The sequence below is a fragment of the Mastomys coucha genome, unplaced genomic scaffold (assembly GCF_008632895.1).
Source record: "Mastomys coucha isolate ucsf_1 unplaced genomic scaffold, UCSF_Mcou_1 pScaffold7, whole genome shotgun sequence".
Classification (NCBI taxonomy): domain Eukaryota; kingdom Metazoa; phylum Chordata; class Mammalia; order Rodentia; family Muridae; genus Mastomys; species Mastomys coucha.
In genome coordinates, this window is record NW_022196913.1 from 104,406,563 (window position 1) to 104,426,831 (window position 20,269).

At 39.7% G+C, this 20,269-nt stretch overlaps 1 protein-coding gene across 3 annotated transcripts in view; it reads right to left on the reverse strand.

Annotated features, from left to right (window-relative positions):
• Positions 1-2,021: 2,021 nt before the first annotated feature.
• Positions 2,022-20,269, reverse strand: part of Lrrc6 (leucine rich repeat containing 6) — a 117,394-nt gene continuing 99,146 nt past the window's right edge. For all 3 annotated transcript variants that reach the window (XM_031359044.1, XM_031359045.1, XM_031359046.1), the window contains 2 exons: positions 14,178-14,263; positions 2,022-2,752 (listed from right to left, as the gene is read on the reverse strand). In XM_031359044.1, the coding sequence (XP_031214904.1) occupies positions 2,575-2,752; positions 14,178-14,263 (264 nt within the window). In that variant the 3' untranslated portion in view covers positions 2,022-2,574. The remainder of the gene's footprint in view (positions 2,753-14,177; positions 14,264-20,269) is intronic.

Here is a 20,269-nt window from a genome sequence, read left to right on the forward strand (position 1 = left end):
ATATTGTTTTGCCAGAGGGATCTGAAAGTGTTTAGAACTTTGTGGTAGAAAAACCATTGAATCCCCACAGCTTAATGAACTATTGTTGTAGGCATTTACAAGAGATGAATTTTGAGAGAATACAGACAATGGAGGCCTGGGAAGCAAAAACACTACTAGGACCATTTGTGTGATACTTTAAGTTAAAAAAAAATCTCTGATTCATGGTCAGATAATATAGAAAAATTAGCTGTGATTGCTAAGAGATCAGAATCCTTGAGTGAACTCTTCTCTGTTTCACTTCAACAATAAGAGAGTCTTTTCCACAGGATGAGTGCACAGAAGCTGTGGTCCAAGGTGGCCAAAATTACAACTCATGCTGGCAGCTCAATTTGGCAATATAGAAGAGTCTTCTATATAGTATTGGTTTAAAAAGCATGAAAGTCACAAGACATAAAGGATCGTGGAAAGAAGATGAGACTTTGCTCTGTACAGCAGGATTAGAGTCCACATGGAGAGGCCAGGAGAGGCCTATGGTGAAGGTGTAGCCTTAGTTGCAATGGAAGATGCCAGGACATTGGATGACTGCCAATGCCAGAGTCAGGTGTGAAGTGATGAAGTCAGTTTAAAGCTTCAGTGCAAGTGGCATGTGCTGTGGATACAGAGGTGGAGAAGGGACCTGCCCAAACACTTTGTAGCACAGAAGGTCATAAGTGAGTCCCAGATGTCAGATATTGAACTACAGAATTTGGATTTTTCACTGTTGGATTTTGACTTAAGTTTGATCATACTTATTAGCCTCATTTATTTTCTTTTATAAATGAAAATTTTAAGTTTCTATTTTATAGGGATCCACAAATGAGAGAATTTGGATTTTAAGACTGTGACTGAAGAAGTTGGACTGTGATTTATATTAGAATATTAACATGAGACATTACATACAGAGAATGAACAGTTAAAGCCTAAAGTTGTGTGTTTTGTGTCAAGTTGACAATAAATGGAGCATACTAATTAGTTTTGATTGTCAACTTGACACAAGCCTAGAATCATTGAGAGGAAAGCTTGACTCAAGAAGTGCCTAGATCAGATTGGCCCTCAAACATTTCAGTGAGGGAACTTTCTTGAAAATTAATCAAGAAAATTTAGGAGAATTCAACCAACTGTGTGTGTCAGCACTTCTAGTCAGGTGGTCCTGGACTATAAAAGAAAGCTTTCTAAGCACAGACCCATAGACTAGAGGTAGAAAAAAAAACACCCTCCATTGTTCTTGCTTCCCAGTTCCTGCCTTGAGTTCTTGCCCTGTGGTGGATTGTGACCAAGAAGTGTAAAGCCAAATAAACCCCTTCCTTTGCAAGCTTTTGCTACGGTGATTGTAACAGCCACTTGATTCAAAGACTAAATGAACTATTATGTTATATTGCTAGCACAGATAATTTGTTGTCATGGGGTTTGCCAAATTACCTTGTAGTTGTGGCATCTGATCCACCTGTGCTGAGAGCTGGGTTTCAAGCTGTGGGATCTTACCTAATTTTTGCAACATCGTTTGTGACTGTAAAACTGATTGTCATAATGATTAGATTACGATATACCTGTGGCAGAGGCTAGAGAGATGGCTCAGTTGTTAGGAGCACTTGCTGATCTCTGTATTATATCTCTGTTCCAGTCATAAAACAGCATGGCCAAGGCGACTTATAGAAGAAAGGCTTTATCTGCCTTACAGTACAGGGATAATAGCACAGGGTGGTACAACAGCAGAAATCTGGAGCAGCAGCCAAGAGCTCAAATCTCAAAATGCAAACCAAAAGCAGAGATAGAGCAACTGAAGAGAGCATGTGGATTTCGAAATCTCAAAGCACAGTCACAAAATGTCTCCAGTTAGGCCACATCTTATAATGAAAGAAGAAAAATAATAGAGTGAGCAAGCAAGTGAATGTCAGAGTGGCATTGTATTGGGTGAGTTACATGGCTAGCCTTAAGAATAACCTATGAGGCAATCATTACTATTAGCATAGTGCAGATGAAGTCACTCTACCCTAAGGAAATCAAGGACTATCTGAAAGTCTTTATTCAGTGACTCAGCAGGAATCCAAATATAGGGACTCTAATGTCAAAGTTCTTACTCTTGCCATTACATCATGCCACTTGAGAAAGCAGAAACGTGAGAAGAAAAATGAAAAACACCGTTGAAAATCATGTCAAGGCATTTTTTGTTGGACCTGAGAGTACAGCTTTAACTTCTCAGTTTGAACAATTTGCTAAAGTCCTTTTTCATATAACCCAATCTATTGCATAAGCAAAGACTACATGACTTATTCTTAATGTTGAATGTCATAGTTCTATTAAATTACTACACATTTTCAACCTCGATGTTCAATTATAGATGAGTGATAAGTTATAGCATATTTAAGGTATACAATTTAATTGTAAACTCATTTAAAAATATTACAATGCAAAGAAAAAGATTAAATACAAACATTATAACATCAGACAAAATGATAATGAACTATTTTTACCACATGAATGACACATATCCACTGTCAACACCAAACAACATGGGTCTGTGGGTCACAGTCAATGACAATGCAGCCTCATGTTTCAAATTAGTGGTGGTACTTCTGGGTTATCCTCAAAGTCTGGATCTTCCTCACTAGGTTCAACTTGGGGTTGAGATTCCATTCTTTTGGGTTTGTTTCTTTTCTCTTGTACTATGGTAGACACATCAGGGCAGGAATGTTTGCTGGGATCAACCTCCAATCTTTCTATCTGCTTCCTTCTACAACAGAAAAAGACAAGTAGGAATTCATTTTAACATTGTTTAAAATTAAGCTTCAAAAAAAGTAAACTCAAGTATTCACTCAGTGAATGCTTAATGCATGGTGTCTATATGGCATAGAGAGTGCAGAGAAACACTGTCCTTGGCTTCAATAATTATAAGGAATTCTAGATATAAGATTTTGATCCATGAAAGAAAAACTAGCAAACAGAGTTGTGCTACTACTATATAAGCAGTAGGAGATGAGGAACTCCTCAAGATGAGGAGATGAGCTGTAGAAGCTCTCTTACCTAGGAAATTAACAAACAGAGTCACCAGATCAACAAGCCAGGATCAACAGAACTCTAGCCAAGTTTCAGCCCTGGGCTTTGTTATGGTGGAGATATTTACACAAGTTCAGGTACAAAGTAAAGCTCAGCCCACAGCTTCTGCTAGCACAAGTACTAGCTCCTATTGCCCATGCCCAATACTCCTAGAGGTGGTATGACTGCAAAGGACCAGCAAAAAACTCCATTGCCAAAAGCTCCCAGTGTTTAGATAAACTGTGTACATGACACACATTCCTGGGTTCTTTTAACAGCAATTTTTATTCATTGCACCTAGACTCCAAACCAGTGACCTACACATTTCTAACTCTCCCCAGTGATTCTTCAGGTACCCATACATATTGTTTTGTAATCACTGCACCATTCATTCATTAGTTCACTCAACAGACACAGGTCAAATGCCTCTCTAATCCTGGAACCACAGTAGAAACGGAGGACAACCTGCTCTATAAAATTCAAGATTTCTTGTCATGGTGCAGTACAATGCAAGAACATGGAAACATCATGGAATTCTATCATACTGGTCTGTTTTCATAGAATGCTGGCATCCACAAAGCTGAGATTCTGCATTTTTAAATTTCATTCCTTGGCTACAGTTATATTTGAATAAATTATTATTTTGTAAGTAAAAAAGTATTATCTTTCTTGGGAGAAATAATGGATTTATGTAAGAAATTGTCTCTGCTTTTTGTAGGAGTTACAAAGGGATATCTTTAGGTGAAATATGTCCAGAAGATACTGTCTGTTGGGATATGGAAAATCTATTCTATTGGGAAAATAGTGCTTCAAATCTCTTCCTTATTCCTGGACTCTGCTCAGCCCTTCAAGACATTTGAATTAATTCCTCTCAGTGTTTTGAATAATACCCATGGACTTGTTGATGGAGAATTCCAAGCATAAAAAGACTAAAAAATATACATTCTGTAGTCCAGCCTGTAGACTGTAAATAAACACTGTATGCTGGGCCCAGGGAGGGGGAGGCAAGAGTGGACTGTGCCTTCCCTGAAGAAGTGACCCACACAGCATCTGAAGAAGGGGAAACCAGTGCTCAGATAAACAGTGACTGTAGAAAGATGAGACCTGGTCTACCTTCCCCTCAGAACAAACTACAAGGTAAAAAGACCTGCAAGACTGGGGCTGGCTTCCCTCCATCTCTTTAATGACATGAAACATCCTTGAAAGGCAGGATGCACACTGTGCCAGCAGCACATACAGGCAGCATACAGTGTGCTTTACTCCTAGGAGGAGAATTTTAGCATGTTCTAGCCCCGAGTGAAAATCCCAAGCACCAAACCTCTAATGAGCCTCCGTAATGCACAATGTCATGTTAATGTTTCACTCACTGCTGCTGAAATTAAATATCTTGAGTCACCCTACAGTTGAGGACTCTTAAAAGCTTGCCCCTAGTTATCTCCAGACTTCCTTTTGGCTGATGTTGTTTTGTGGGTTTTTTTTTTTCTGTAATAAATATTAGCAATTGTTCTGAGTCCTGTATTCTTAAAAACCATGAGCCTGAGGTCCTCATGGAGATGCCAGACAGTGTCTTCTGGTGTAAGCCTTTGCTATTCTCATTAAGTTCTCAGATGACCGCCACTGCCACTTCCTTCTGAAGCAGCAGGACAGGAGGATGTCAGTCAAAGCCCTCAGAAATAAACAATCAAACCTGGGGAGCAGCAAGTCCAGGTGTATAACATTAACAATGCATACTCAGAGAAAAGAAGTGACAGACAGCAACTTTTTATCCTCGACTTTGCTTCTATAGACTCCATCAAAAAGGCCTCCAGATAGTTGTTAATCATCCTTCTGGTTTTTTAGTCATCCCTGGTTATACCCACAGCTAACCAAGTACTGTCTAGACCAAATTAGTTCATACATGCAAAGGAGATGAAGCACTACCAGGAACTCAGCAGACATTTAGTCAGTCTAGGGAACAATGCAGAAAAGAGGACAGAGGTCAAGGACATTACTCCAAAGTTGAAAGTAGGTCATTTATTTCAGTGTGATTGTCACTACATTTCTTTCAGGTGCATTGTGCTGTGGTCAGTACTCTTAAACTTAAAGATAAAACATGACTTGTACCCACAATCTAAGGAAGAAGGTACAGATAATGAACACTCAACAGCTGTGCCCCAGGCTACTTGGCAAAATATCTGGTGCTGGCACCATTCATGCTGCTGCAGTACCAAGGAGTAAACAGCAAATTGGTAGACAGCGGGAGTTATGGAGGAAAGGACAGGGTGCTTTGTGAAATTAAGTTTTGTAGTGAGTACACAAAGTAAAATGTTTCACTGTGATGTTTTATACTGTGATTATAGATAGATAGATAGGTATTAGATAGATAGATAGATAGATAGATAGATAGATAGATAGATAGATAGATAGATAATCATTATACTACACTCTTATTTTACCCCTCCTTCATCTCCTTTCTGGCTGATTCTCCTCCACTCTCCAAATAGTCTTTCTTTCCGCTTCATGTTACATAACATTACTTTTTCTATTTTGATGTAACACACACAGTGCATTACATGTATATTTATCTTAGCCTGGATTATTTCTCTTAACATTATGATCTCTATTTTTATGCATTTTCCTATAATTGTCATAATTTCATGGCTCCGTACAGATAAAATTCCAAATTTTTATTATTTATTTAAAATTCCACACTTTTAAACATTCTTCCGCTGACTTCAAGGCTGGTTTCTCTCATCCTATCATTGTTACAGTGAAAGGGATCTTGATCATCTATCTCTTCCACAAAAATCTCATACTGGTCCACTATATTGATGACAAGCTGATTGTACCAAGTAATTGGGAGGTCACAGACACTCTGGGCTTGTTGGTAGATCATATGCACATCAGAAGACAGTTAATCCAACCAAATATTAAGGGCTTTCTACCTTAGTGAAATTCTTAGGATTCCATTGGTGTAATACATGCAGATATATTCTTCTAAGGTGAAGGATAAGTTATTGTACCTGGCCATTTCCACCACCAAGAAAGAGGAGCAATGTGTGCCTGTTGGATTCTTGGGAAAACACATTTCTCATCTGGGTGTGTTACTCCAGCCCATATACCAAGTGACTCAGAAAGTGATGGCTTTGTAGGGGTTCTGGAATAGGAGAAGGCCCTTCAACAATTCAGGCTGCTGTGCAAGCTGCTCTACCACTGGGCCATATGGTTGACACACACACTAATGGTATTTAGTGTGTCAGTGTCAGATAAGGATACTGCTTGCAGCCTTTGGAAGGCCCTACAGGAATCACAAAGGATACTTATAGGATTTCTGAGCAAAGCTTTACCATCATCTGCAGACAATTATTCTCTTCACTGAGGGAAATTGTTCATGCTAAGGGAAACTGCTTTAGTGTGGCCCAGGAGGATTGAAATGTTTACCATAAGCTGTCAAACTTACAACACCTTGTGTTTTTAAAACCTCAGTCTGGAATTTAGGTGATAGACAGTACATAATGGCATGTTCTGAGCCACCTGTCCTGAAGCATGCACGAAGGCTGTCTGGACAAGTACCTCTCTGACCTCTGAGAAGGCAATGGAATATAAGGCAGATTGGCTTTGTGTTGCTTAACATCTTGCCTGATTCCAGTGAGACTGAGCACACACAGACACACAGACATACACACACACACACACAGAGAGAGAGAGAGAGAGAGAGAGAGAGAGAGAGAGAGAGAGAGAGAGAGAGAGAGAAAAGGGGGGAACAGAGGGAGGGAGAGAGAAAGAGAGTCATATTTACTTCTTATAGAGCTAAAAAAAAGTAACAAGAGAAGTCCAGAATTTACTGGGAGGTGGTCCTACAGAGTTTATGAAGCTGCCCAGGATGAGATAAAGTCACATCTGTGATAGCTCTACTTGTACCATTGTTAAAGGACCCCAGAAAGCTATTTTCTTAGATTTTATAACACTGGTAACTCAGCCCAATCAGCCTAAGCATTGAATAGCACAATGTTTGGGGAGAGACTGAAACAGACCCTGATCTAGTACACTCAGCTTTCTCTTATCACAATGTACTTATTACATCTTCAATGTTTTCTCAGTTATTCTTGACAATTGCAAGCAAGAAAAGAGGGAGAATGGAATTGGTTGAAGACACCAATGAATTGTCTTGCATGGAGCAGCTCACTAAACAAAATAAGAACTTGGGGCAGGAAAGATGGCTCAGTCACTAGAGTGCTTGCCTCACAAGCATGAGGACTTGAGTTCTATCAACCATAATCCATGAAAACAAGCCTAGTGTGGCATCATGCACTTGTAATTCCAGGGCTGTGGAGACAGAGATGGGATGATCCCTGGGTACTGCTAGCCAGTCAATCAACCCAAATCATCAAGTTCTAGGTTTAGTGAAAGACTCTATCTCCTTAAAAACAAGTAAACAAACAAATAAATCAACTCAACTCAAATGGAGTAAAAATGATCAACACACCATATACAACCTCCATCTGCCAAATGCACATGTACCCACATCATGTGAATGCATGTATGCATAAACACACACACACAGTGAGAGAGACAGAGACAGACAGAGAGACAGAGAGAGACAGAGAGAGGCATACATAAAGCACTCAAGTAAAGGGAGTATTTTGCACTAAAATAAGAGGATCAGTAAGAGCAGAAATTAAAACAGAAACAAAACAAGAAGCAATCAGCTATTAGAATATGAAAGTGTTCATTATACAACCACTACTATATTTAAACTGCCTTGAACTGCATAATAAGATACAAGCTTCCTGTTGAGGTGGGCAGTAAGAGAAAGATGCTTGACTTTACTCACTGTATTAATTACTTTGCATAGCTATGACCCATTTTTTTTTAAATAAAAGAAAAACTGGCATAAAATCTCAGTTACTGGTGGTAAGAGCACATGGCAGAGGCATGCCCATATCAGGAGGGACCAGAAAGCAGAAAGAATGAAATATAAACTAGGAGCTAGGCATAACCTCCAAAGGCCTCCCCTAGTGACCTGCTTCTTCCAGCTCAACACATCACTCTCTAAAGTTGTACAGCCTCATAAAATAGTGCTACCCACTGAGGAGCAAGAGTTGAAAATATGAACCTGGGGACTTGAGAGGTGGTGGCTCACCAATTATAGCACTTGCTGCTCTTGCAGAGGACTCATGTTCAGTTTCCAGACATTATGTGGTAGCTTACAACTGTCCTCAATTCCAGTTCTAGAGGCTCACCATCTGGCTTCTGTTAAAAACTGGTATACAAGCAATGTACTTATATTCTTTCAGGAAAGGCACTCATACACATAAAATAAAATTAACTTTTAAACAATATGAACCTGTAGGAGACATTAGAAATTCTAACCATATCATTTCACACTTGTCCCCCCAAATGCCCATGGTCATGTCAAAAAACAAAATGTATTTAGTCAAACTAGAGTCCCCACAGTTGCCAGGCATAGTGATTCATGCCTGTAACAACCTCAACAAGGTCTGTGTAGATTAAAATATGTGTTCAAGGATTAGCGGTACAATTTAATGAGACACACACTAAAAGTAAAAAGAGGAGAGCTGTGGATGTAGCTCAGTGATAGTCTAGATGTAAAAGGCCCCAGACTCAATCACAGAAGTCTTAACAGCTCCAGTAATACCCACAAACCTAAGTTCATGCTTAGGTTAGCTTCTTGATACTCAAGAAGATATCTTAGTTGTGAACCCCTGTAAAATCTAAAATAGTATTAGATGTTTTTACTATACAATAGCACAGAGCAAAAGTTCCATTCCCCAAAGGGAGGAATTCGACTATGGGAATGGGACCAGACCAAGACTGAAGCCCAGCAGAAGAGCAAGAATTAAATCTTAGAGTACCATGACAAGCATGCATCATGTGAATGCCAAGGGACTGCACAGCTCTAAACACACAGCCTCTCTTGACGGTTCCCATGGTCATGGCATTTTAGACTCTGCTCTCATAGCTTTATACATAGCTCCTTTAAGAACTTCCTGCATGAAATATGATGCTGCTAACACACTGCATAGCCATCACAGACTTTTCTCTGTAAACTTGATGGAAGCTTCCATAACTCCCCAAATCCCTCCTACATGTGAGCACAACCAGAACAACACAAACAATATCACATTTAGCCACATTTCAGCCTCATCTGTAACTACATACCTTTGAATTATGTGGAGTCAGAGAATAATGTGGAGCAGGCCTGGAGCATGAGTAAGTTGAGGAATGTTCAAACCCTGGAAATCTTGTCCTGAATTGCCAGGATTTTTGTGTCCTGCTACACATAGCCCTGTGCCCCTACCTTTGTCCTACTGGAGGAAGTCACATTGCCTGGCAGCCTTTCCTCTTATAAGGTCATGTCCAAGGTCACCTGGAATTCTTCCTTTTGCAGATAAGCTATCCTCAGCACCCTGGCTCCAGTCAATAATATGTATACATCCCTACTCACCCTGCAGATACTCAAATAGCCTTTGTTCCCCTATTAAAATGAGCTGTCTCACTGAGCTGCCAAGTGAGAGTCTGTTCTCAACATGCTCAGTGCTGCCTGAGATCTCTTAGCTCCTTACCATCCCACTTTGCTTCCCATGTCAGGATCCACTGTTTGTGATTATAGGCAGATCAAATTGCTATGGGTTGGGAAGCAGAACCTGAACAGCCAGAGCATGACTGAGTGTCGATTTAGCATCCTATCATCTTTGAATTCAGACTTACTGGAAGTTTCAGAATAAGGCAAATTAAAAAAAAAAAAAACCTTATCTAAATGTAACATGAATAATGGTTAATAGAGAAAGTATTTGAATTGTCAATATGATGGCATTTAGAATTATCATGTGGGTATGTCTCTGAGCATGTCTATAAGGGATTTTAATGAGGTAGGTTGAATGAGTTAGGAAGACCCACCCTTTGTGGATGCTACTGTTCCATGACATGAGAACAAGCATTCCTTTTCCTCTACTTCCTTACTTTGGGTGCAATTTGACCAGCTGCTTCTTTAAGCTTTTGCTATTGTCACTTCCCTTCCATGATGGCCTGTGCCCTGGAACTGTGAATAAAGTTAAACCTGTTGTTCCTTAAGTTGCTTATGTTGGACATTTTGTCACATCAATTAGAAAAATTAATGAATATATATATAGGCCTCTAGTTTAACTTCCAATACAATTCTTGTTCCACCTAAAGAGTCATAAACATATTCTTTCCTGTGCTCATTTCTAGTGCATTCTGGCATTTCTAATTCCAAACACAACCACCTATTAATCTCTGTTCATTCCAGAATCCATGGCTTCTCAAGCCCATGTTTCCAAACTCCTCCAAATTTCTCCCATATGCTTGGATCTACAAGGTCAGGTTTTGTCATAACATACCCCTTCCTGGTACATATTTCTGTATTAATTCTGTGAACTAAGTACCTGATGGAAACAACTTAAGGTGGCAAGGGTTTATATTTGCTCACAGTTTTACTCTAGCATGATTAAAAATATGTGATGATGATTAGGTCATGGACACAGGACATGTGACAGAGGATGCTCACATTGTGGCAGACTAGAAATTAGAGGATGACAGAAGTTGGTGACAGGCATTACCCCTAGAAACATACCTCTGTTAATTAGGCCCTACCTCCTGAAAGTTCCATAGCCTCTAATGTTCCTCCAAAGTAGCACCAGCTACAGAGCCCACTGAATCTGAGGAGATATTTTAGCTAAAGATCATTAATTAACTCTCCTTATTTAATATTGTAGTATAATACATAGCAAGGCATGAAAGAGAAATCATGAGATGAAATTTGTGAAGAAATAAGCACTCTTTGAAGATATGGGAAATCTAAAAGGAACACACAAATAGTAAAAGACTAAGATACTGAGAAGTATTAGTAATATTGTTGGGTGATATTGACAGACAGTACAATAGTGTGACCATAGTAAGTGTCACTGAGTTTCACAGTCTCAAAAGGTTGGCTTAAGGCTCGAAATATTTTTCCATGAAAGAACAAATTTCAGTGCTGCTTAGCAGATATAGATAATAGAATGTATTTATAATAGTATACAATATTATACCCCTACAATTAATAACACATGAATATACTTATTGAAAAAATTATAAAAATTTTGAGATTTCAAATGGGACTGTAAAAATGCTAATTCTAGAAGGACTAATATCATAAATTGATCTGTATATATAATTCTAAATATAACCGATAAAGTATGGGTGTGGGGAGGGATGGAAGAGAAGAGCCAGAGATGGAAACACATAAAGACAGATACTGAGAGAATAGCATGTGCTATAGTTTCAACACTTATATTTCCTGTGCTGGAGCCTGCTAAGAGTTTCTGAAGCCATCCAGTGTGCTGTCTTTAAAAAGGAATGCAGGAATGCTTGACTCCTTTTTAGACTTAATCCTCCTGAGATCAAATAAGTAGAGTCTGAACTTGTCTAGCCTACTGATTGATGGTGTGATTTTTTTTCCTTACACATGTACCTCAGATGCAAAGTCACACAACCGGGATGCCTTTACAAGGCTGTCTTTGAACTTCCAAAACTGTGAGCTGCATAAAGCTTATCTGTTTATAGTTAGCCTGTTTCTGGTTTTTCAATGTAGCAATGAAAAATAGACTGATATGATTTGCATGTGAAATCAGAAAAGTGGATTCTAAAACTAATATAGGCACACAAAGGACAACATCCAAACTTGTCTTCAAGAAGGTGAGAAGTCTTTGCTTATAAGTTATAAAAACCTTATTATAAAGTTATGGAAGTTAAGGAAGTGGAACAGATACAATCCAGAAATAGAATCAAGACCTGCACATTCAGATGCATGGTTTGTGAAACAGGGGACTTGCTGTCCAACTTTTTGAGATACTGAGAATGGAAAATACACTTTAAACAAAACTCAATTACTGGTAGAGCACACCTATACACAAAGGGCAAGATTACAAACCCCTAGAGCATGAGGGTGGGATAACATTCCTAGAATAAGGCAAAGAAAGTGTCAACCATCAAACCATTGTAAATTTCAACTCAAGATCTCATGATTAGTAGACTACAGAGCAGGAAGGCTAATCACAAAGGGTAATGGTTCTGGATTGATTGGCCTCGTACTTGTTTTGTGATCTGGGGTGAATTCAACTCTGCATCTCAGTGAGAGAAGCTTTTCTGTGCTGTGCTATTTTGATGATGAAAGATTGTTTTGTTGAGGGTCTCAGTACTTGGCACTCACAGATACCTCCACCTTTGAGGAACCTGTGTAATTTTCTCTGCATCACAGTGTTAAGAGCCACATGTGCTCACCAGGTGTTCCCCTCCAGCCATGATGGATAAGTCCAACCCCTCCTCTCTATGACCTGCTCTGTCTACACTACAGTTTGAATAGCAGACTGCTCCAGTTAGGAGAAAGTGGAAGTCTCCTCCATCCCTCCCAGATTTTTGCTGCATTGATGTCTCTCTTCTCTAAAGACCAACAACCAGGTCAACCTCAATCCCCATGTGCACCTATAAATGACAGCTGTTTAGCTAATAGAAGCCATGAAGAGAACTCCACAGCTGGAACCCCAACAAAAGCTATAAATGAATAGTCACTGGTGTCCATGGGCAGGGGTCGAATCCTGGGGACAGGCAGATTGGAGGCCTCTGAGGACTCAGTTTCTCCTCAGTCTACATCCTCAGTCTTCATTTCAATTTATACTACATAGAGCATTGCAGCTGGGATTGACAAATATCTCTTGTTCATAGAGATTCTGTCCACTGAGGCTAGGGGAGTCCAGTCAGAGGCAATATACACAAAGAAGAGCTGAAGTGTATATTGAAGTCTGTCAGTAAGGAAGGCTGCATAAATAATTTCCACATAAGCCCTGGATGTGGGACTGTGAGATGAGCATATTCCACAATGAAAATGAGAAACACTTTGTAGAAGTACTTTGCTAAGACATCTCCAACTGCCACCAAATCATGGTAATGACAGTTTTCCTGGGCTCTAACAAACACCTCCAAATTGCTATGCTTGCCTTCCTATCCTACCATAGCTTCCCAATTAGTTGAGATTGTTTACATGGCTTGAGAGTGTTGGGGTTGATTATAGCTAATACTCACTATATGATCTGTTATCAGTAGTAAAAAAAAAAAAAAAAACAGGTTGGGAATTCTGAATGGCTTTCCAAAGTTAAAAACACAGAATTAGTTTTCAGTAAAAACTCAATTCCATATCTGTGGTTCAAGCAAATCTAATATTTAAAAATCACTCTAAAACCTCCACAGTTTTTTTTGGGGGGGCTACACAAATAGCTGCGGCTTTATGATATAAAGCACAAACACAGCTCTTGTGAAGGTATTTTTTAATGATGTAATTCAGCATAGACATTTGGAGCACAGAGATAAGTTTGCCTCAGTCCAAAATAGATTTTACCATCTGGATGGTAAGAGTCTAGAATTCATGAGAAGTAGGATAGCTCAAGGAACTTAGGTCTAACTCCAGAGCCTGGGAACAGGAAAGCTTTAGACAAAGTACCTTTCATGCTGGAGTGTTTAGGAGAGATTGGTTTTACCCTGAATCTTTCCAGGAGGCAGGGACAGGACATTGGAGGAGAGGTTTCTAACACTGTGGAATACTGGAAATGGGTGAGTTTTCCTTTGAGAGAAGACAGGTTCTGCAGGAAAATGAATTTAGACAAAGGCCTAAAGATGACCTCAATGTCTCAAGACACTGCAAAGAGGGCAGTGATAGAGGGTTCTATCTAGAGAACCCATAAGCTTGGGTGACAAGGGAATCATACATGGATGTAACTAACAAGAACCATGTTATGTTTCAACATCTATGCTCAAATCCCCCTTGGAAGTGGGGTTTGAATAGATTAATGTGGGTGCAAAGAAAGTGTTCAGCAAATGTCAACAGTCATGGTAGATATTGTTGGCCTTACTACTGTTTACAAAAGCAGTTGGCACCTGCATGGACACAGGTTGAAGTTTTGAAATCAACAGTCTTGAAAACCAAGAGTCTAGGGAGTTGAAACAAACAGGAACATGAATAGTCTGAAGTATGTTCAAACATTAAATGTTGATACCACCCTGAAAACTGCATCCTTGCCAGCACCTAGAGCACAATGTTATATAGATAAAGACAGTTGGGAGCATCATACCTGGGACTTGTTTGTTCCTTTCTGCTATCCAAGGTGGTTTTCACAGGTATGGGTGTTCGTTGACCTCCTGTGATCATTTCTCTTACCTAAAATAAAAATATGACATGTGTAGAGTACTGTGTTCTTCCATGATATGCCCTTAAAAAAACAAGCAGCAAAGGTCTATGCGTAATTTTTTAAGCTATAAAGCATCTAAATTTTTCTCTCTATGTATTCCATGAAAGAGTCTTAATGTAAGCCTCTTAAACACAACAGTCTTGCAAAATCTCAAGCTAATGAAAGATTGCCAAAGCCAAGCAAGCAGGTTTGGTGAATTAATTTATTCCCAAATGTATTTTATCTAAGAGCCAACAACATGCCAACCGATTAAGGGAAGTGTTGAGGCCAGGATGCTGATTTGAGCAGACCCTGCCTGGGTGTTGCTCCCTAGGAACATGCTGTGCAGAAGGCATCCTAGGAGGGAGTTTCAGCACCCTAATTCCAGTTAGACCTCTTGGTTCATCTTTGGAATTAGGAGGGAAACAAACTGTGCTCATAGGTCCTTTCTGGGTCTGAAAATTCTGTAATTCTATTACTTCTTTTACACGAGGTAAGTTTAGTGTTTAGATCTCAATAAACAAATCCATCCAACAAAGACTGTTTGAAGGCAAAGAGAGGGCATCTAACTTGTGTCCTCAATAGGTGTCTAAGCTCTCTAGTGGAGGAGGAAGAGGACCTGCAGCTCTGTATCACATCCCAGCTGTGCAGCAAGCCTAAACTTACTCTTATTATCTTTGTTGCATGCTTTACTTATGACTTCCTCCAGCCCTGAGCAGCTTCCTAAAATGGATTATTTGCAGGTGGACTGAGGCCTTTAAAACCCCCTCTTTGTATTACTTTGGTCTGGTAAACAATTCAGGGTCTTTTGTCCTTTTCATTCAAATGTCATGGAGGGCTATCACCCTTCACTCACCCTCATCATCTCCTTTTTGACAGAAAGAAGACTCATTCTGGGATACACCTGCCCAGGAGGAACAGGAGGAAGTCATCATTTTGAAAGCTGACATCTACCTGTCATCCTTTTCTATTCTGTCTAGTCTTGGTGTGTCAAACAGCTGTGATACCCATGGACTTTAAATTCTTAGAGTCGGACTCCGAGATCTTGTCCCCACCTGGATCATCTGCTGGCTCAACCAAGCATGCTGGACTCACATTTGCATTTGGGAAGGGAGTTGGTAGCCCACTTTAGCCACAATCCTAAGTTTGTCCACCTGGATGCGTAACAAAATTAATAATCTTTTGCCGTTTGACTAAGGATTTGGTTTGTAATCTTCATTGAGCTCACAGAAGAGTGGTGGGTCAGTCCTTCGTTAAGCTTGCATCATTGCTCAGTTTTTCTCATCTCCAACATCTTCCATTCCTGGTACCTCCTCTCACTTCTCAGGAGCCAATCATTAGATGAGTGTCTTGATATTTTGCATAGTCATCTACATCTTAAAAAAGTCATCCTGCTTTTTGGAGTACAGTGGCACCTTAGCACCTTTTATTTTTAAAATACTTTAATCATTTTATGCAGCATTACTGTGAGTTTACATGCATTAAAATATCAGACTTAAAAATAAAATAAAATATCAGTTTTGTTGTGAGGGGGATGCAAATTTTATATGCCTTCCCATTGTAAACACACTAGCAAGATTGAAACGTATGCATAATTAGAGTCTTAAAATGCTGGCTTCTAACACTGTTATTTGTCACATATTAGGCACACAGATTCTCTGTTTTTGTGGAAATGCAAATAGAGTCACAGATTTGGAACTTTTCTTCACAGAGAATTTGCTGTGCACCAGAATCTAAATGTGCTTCTTATTTTTAAAAGATATTTTCAGCACAGTTTGTTTCAGAGACAATTTTAAGTTTAAAAGTTACAAGGAATCAAGACATCAACCATGAGAAAAAATACAGATGCTGGCATTCTGTTAACATGGGAGTCTATCATCATCACTAACTGTTAACATCATCACTAACATTCACACCAAGCACAGGGAGGCCCTGTCTGGGAGGGTATAGACTCGGGAGTCCAGGGTCCTGTCATTCATTTTCCCATGGTCCTATAGTTTGGGGCTGTGCTTCCTGTAGTTGGCAAAGCTCATTAAGCAGTGTCTCACTCTTTTGTCCCATGTATGTTTAGGGATGACTAATGGAAAAGTTGTAAGGTCCAAAATACGTTCATTAAATTAGATAATGCGAGACTAACAGTTTCCTGAGCCCACAGAGAGAAATGTAATCAACTCCCCGAAAATTCAATTCTAGGACAGGCACAGAGGTCCAAATTAACATTTTAATGCTGATACATTGCTTTAACTCTTGGAGACTTGCTCTGGGGAGATGAGATAGAACACAGATGAGGAGATATGGCTCAGTTTTCCACAGAATATTCAAACCCCACCTAAGGCTTTTCTGAGCACTGGCTTTCCAACTTTTGCTTGGCTAGCAGCTTGAGTTGGGGTCTCCTTGCCTCCTGGGGCAATAGCCTAAACTCAGGTCTTCTTCTATATGGATGCTAATAAAGTGCATATGGCTGCTTTACGAATAGTAATTGGCACTCACTCTGAGACTCCATGAGTGAAGCAGCTGTAAAAAAGAAACTAAGCTCTTGATTCCACTCACCCCATTTTTTTTACACAGAAACATAGGAACTGCCAATCTATGACTATTTCCAGTACTTAGGAGAGTAATTTAATAGGATTCAAATCAATAGTAACTTATATGAATCTAGATAAATAAGCATGGACAATTCTTGTTTTTGTTGAGAACTTGCTTATAAATTAATAGAATAAACTGATGAGAAGAAATGAAACAGAGGGTATTTACTGAAGAAAGTCCACAACAGCCTGTGGTTAAACACATTAACCATAAACTCTGAGTCACGAATAGTGCATCAGTGCTGCCTTAAGGAAAGAAATCATAGCACTTGGAGTCACTAAGCATGCGCTAGCCCAGATTTGAATTCTCTGCTTCATTTTCTCTGTCTTCTGTCCTCCCTCACAAAGAGCTGCTCTCTGCACTTATTGAGCCTCACAGAAAGCACCACATGGGGAGTAGATGAGGGACACTTTCCAGAAATCTTTAACCAGTTTTACTAGTGAACAAACCACTGATGCTAACTGACCTCCAATTGACCCAGAAGACAAAAAGCACCACAAACATCACTGTTTATCAAGCAATATCCAAATGTCATCTTTAACATTTATGGTGGACATTCATGTGACATGATTGCTTTCAATGTCTATTTTTGCTGTTTCAAGCAAATGATTATCACAGCATGCTTGTATTACTCTGGGTCAGGATCATAGGATGGTACATAATTCAAGATTATAGCTATGCCTCGGCTTAGGCTATAAAAGTTGATTACTTGGGAAATCCAAGGTAAACATGGTAGGTTGATACATGATTCTCTAAAGGGCAGGTTAAACAAACAGGCTGAGTACACAGTAAGGTGGCAGTCTTAAGTCTTAGGTGACCTTAAGGTATATTATTAACTCAGCTATCAAGTCGTGCAAAATGCCAGTCTTTTACTATGTAAGAGACTGGTTTATATAATGCATTGCCACAATAATTAATTATTTACTGTTTCTTGCAAATTTGACCCCACTTCTTAAATATAATGTACACACGAATGACAATAAATTTCTCTCAGAGACTTCACTTTCCCCACAATTTTAAATGTTACTTAATAAAATGTTCAGTGAGCACTTACTATGGGTTAAGCACTAAGGGAGAGATAGAAACTGAAAGATTAGAAATACCCTCTCTGGTCATTTCACAAGGGAAAATGATACAACCAACAGAAATACCTGGACAGATATAACTGAAAGATAGATGTATGACCAGGGCTCTAAGAAAGCCTATTAAAGCACATGACATTTCATAATGGAAAAAACACATACATTTTCCAGAAGACAGAAATAGAGAATTTTTCTGGAAAAGAAAAGATCAGGATAAAGACAGTAAGGTAAATGAGCACATAAGTCCCATGGGGCCAGACTGGTCACTCCTGGGGATGAGGCTGGAGACCTGGCAGCACACTGCGAGTACTTCTCAGACTCATTCATTCTCAGACTTCTCATATGAGGTGACAGAAGCTTTGCAGTAATTTACTCACTTGTTCATGTCAGATCATGAGGAATACTTAAACTTCCTCGTTCACTTAGGCAAAGTGTGTGATAGCAAGAAGAACACCTGTAAATACTCATCAATTCAGCCTGCTTTGTAAGATAATAGTGTGTTTACACTAATAGAATTAATAGAATAGTTTACAGAGTTCACTGTCTCTCAGTTTTAACTTTTACCTCTATTAAAACTTGGTAAATCAAAATGACTCTGGGATTACATCTTACACCTATCAGAATGGCTCCAGCACACACATGCCCATGGGAAACATTCTTCCATTGATGGTGGGAATGTAAACATGTTCAACCACTTTGGAAAGTAATTTGATGGATTCTCAGAAAATTGGGAATAGTTCTACCGTGAGACCCAGCTCTACGACAGCATCCAAACAATGTTCCACCATACCACAAGGACACCTGCTCAACTATGTTCATAGCAATTTTATTTGTAATTGCCAAAAACTGGAAACAACTTAGATGTTCCTCAACAGAAGAATGGATAATGAAAATTTGGTACATTTACACAATGTAATATTACTAGCCCTTTAAAAACAATGACATGAAATTTTTAGGCAAATGGATTGAACTAGAAAAGATCATCCTGAGTAAGGTAATTCCAGAAAGACAACCATGATGTGTACCCACTTATAAGTTGATATTAGTCACAAAGTACAGGATAACCATGCTACAATCCACACACCCGAGGAAGCTAAGTAACAAGGAGGGTTCAAGTGGGGACACCCGAATCTCACAGAGTAGGGGAAATAGGATAGACATTGGAGTGGATGGAGAGAGGGAACTGGGTTTAGGAGGGGATCAGGAGGGATCTAGTAGAGCAAGGATGGAGGGAGGGAGTACTAGGAGAGAACACTGGAATCCACCGGGTGGGGAAGCATCTCTGGGACAAGCAAGAGACCTAGGACAATGGACACTCCCAAGAATCTATGAGGGTGACCCTAACTAAGACTCCTAACCTTGGGGCATATGGAACTTGAACAAGACATCTCCAGTAACCAGAAAAGACTCGAACATAAGAATGTGGACACTAACCCAGCCACAAAATTGTTGACCCACAATTGTCCTGCCTACAAGATATGCAGGTGTAAAGATGTATCAGAAATTGAGGGAATGGCTAACCAATGGCTGGCCCAGCTTGAGACCAATCCCCATGGGAGAGGGCCCGTCCCTGACACAATTAATGATACTCTGCTATACTTGCAGACAGGTGCCTAGCATAGCTTTTATCTGAGAGGTTTCACCCAACAACAGATGGAAACAGATGTAGAGGCACACAACTAAATATTAGGCAGAGCTTGGGAGATCCTGTTAGAGAGTTGGAGGAAGGATTGAAGGAACCAGAGAGGTTAAAGACACTACAAGAAAACCCTACAGAATCAATTAACTAACTAACCTGAGCCCATAGAGCTCCACAGAGATTAGACAGCCAAACAGAAAGTGTGCATAGGACTCATCTAGGCCCTCTGCACTTATGTAATAGTTATGAGTCTTGGTCTTCATGGACCCTAAATAGCAGCAGTAGCAGCTGTCTTTGCCTCTGCCGCCTGCTTTTGAATCTCTTTCCTGAACTGGGCTGCCTTGTCTAGCCTTAATAGAAGAAAGGGCTGGTCCTACTGCAAATTGATATGCCAAGGTGCATTGATCTCCATGGGAGGACTCTCCTTTTCTTAGGAGAAAGGAAGGGGGTGGGCTGAGAGAGAGCGACTGGTGGAGAGGAGGGACAGGAAGCTTCAGTTGGGATATGAAGAAAATAAGTTAATTAATTAAAAAACTTTTTTTCAATGAAAAGTTTACTTAAAGTCTTTCGATATGCTTCAAGGTACTTGTTGGCTTCCATCTTCTTCTTTGTTTTCTCATGTGGGCAGCACCATATACACTAGACCAGTGTATATTCTCTGTGCTGTTATAACTACTGCCTTTGCTGGT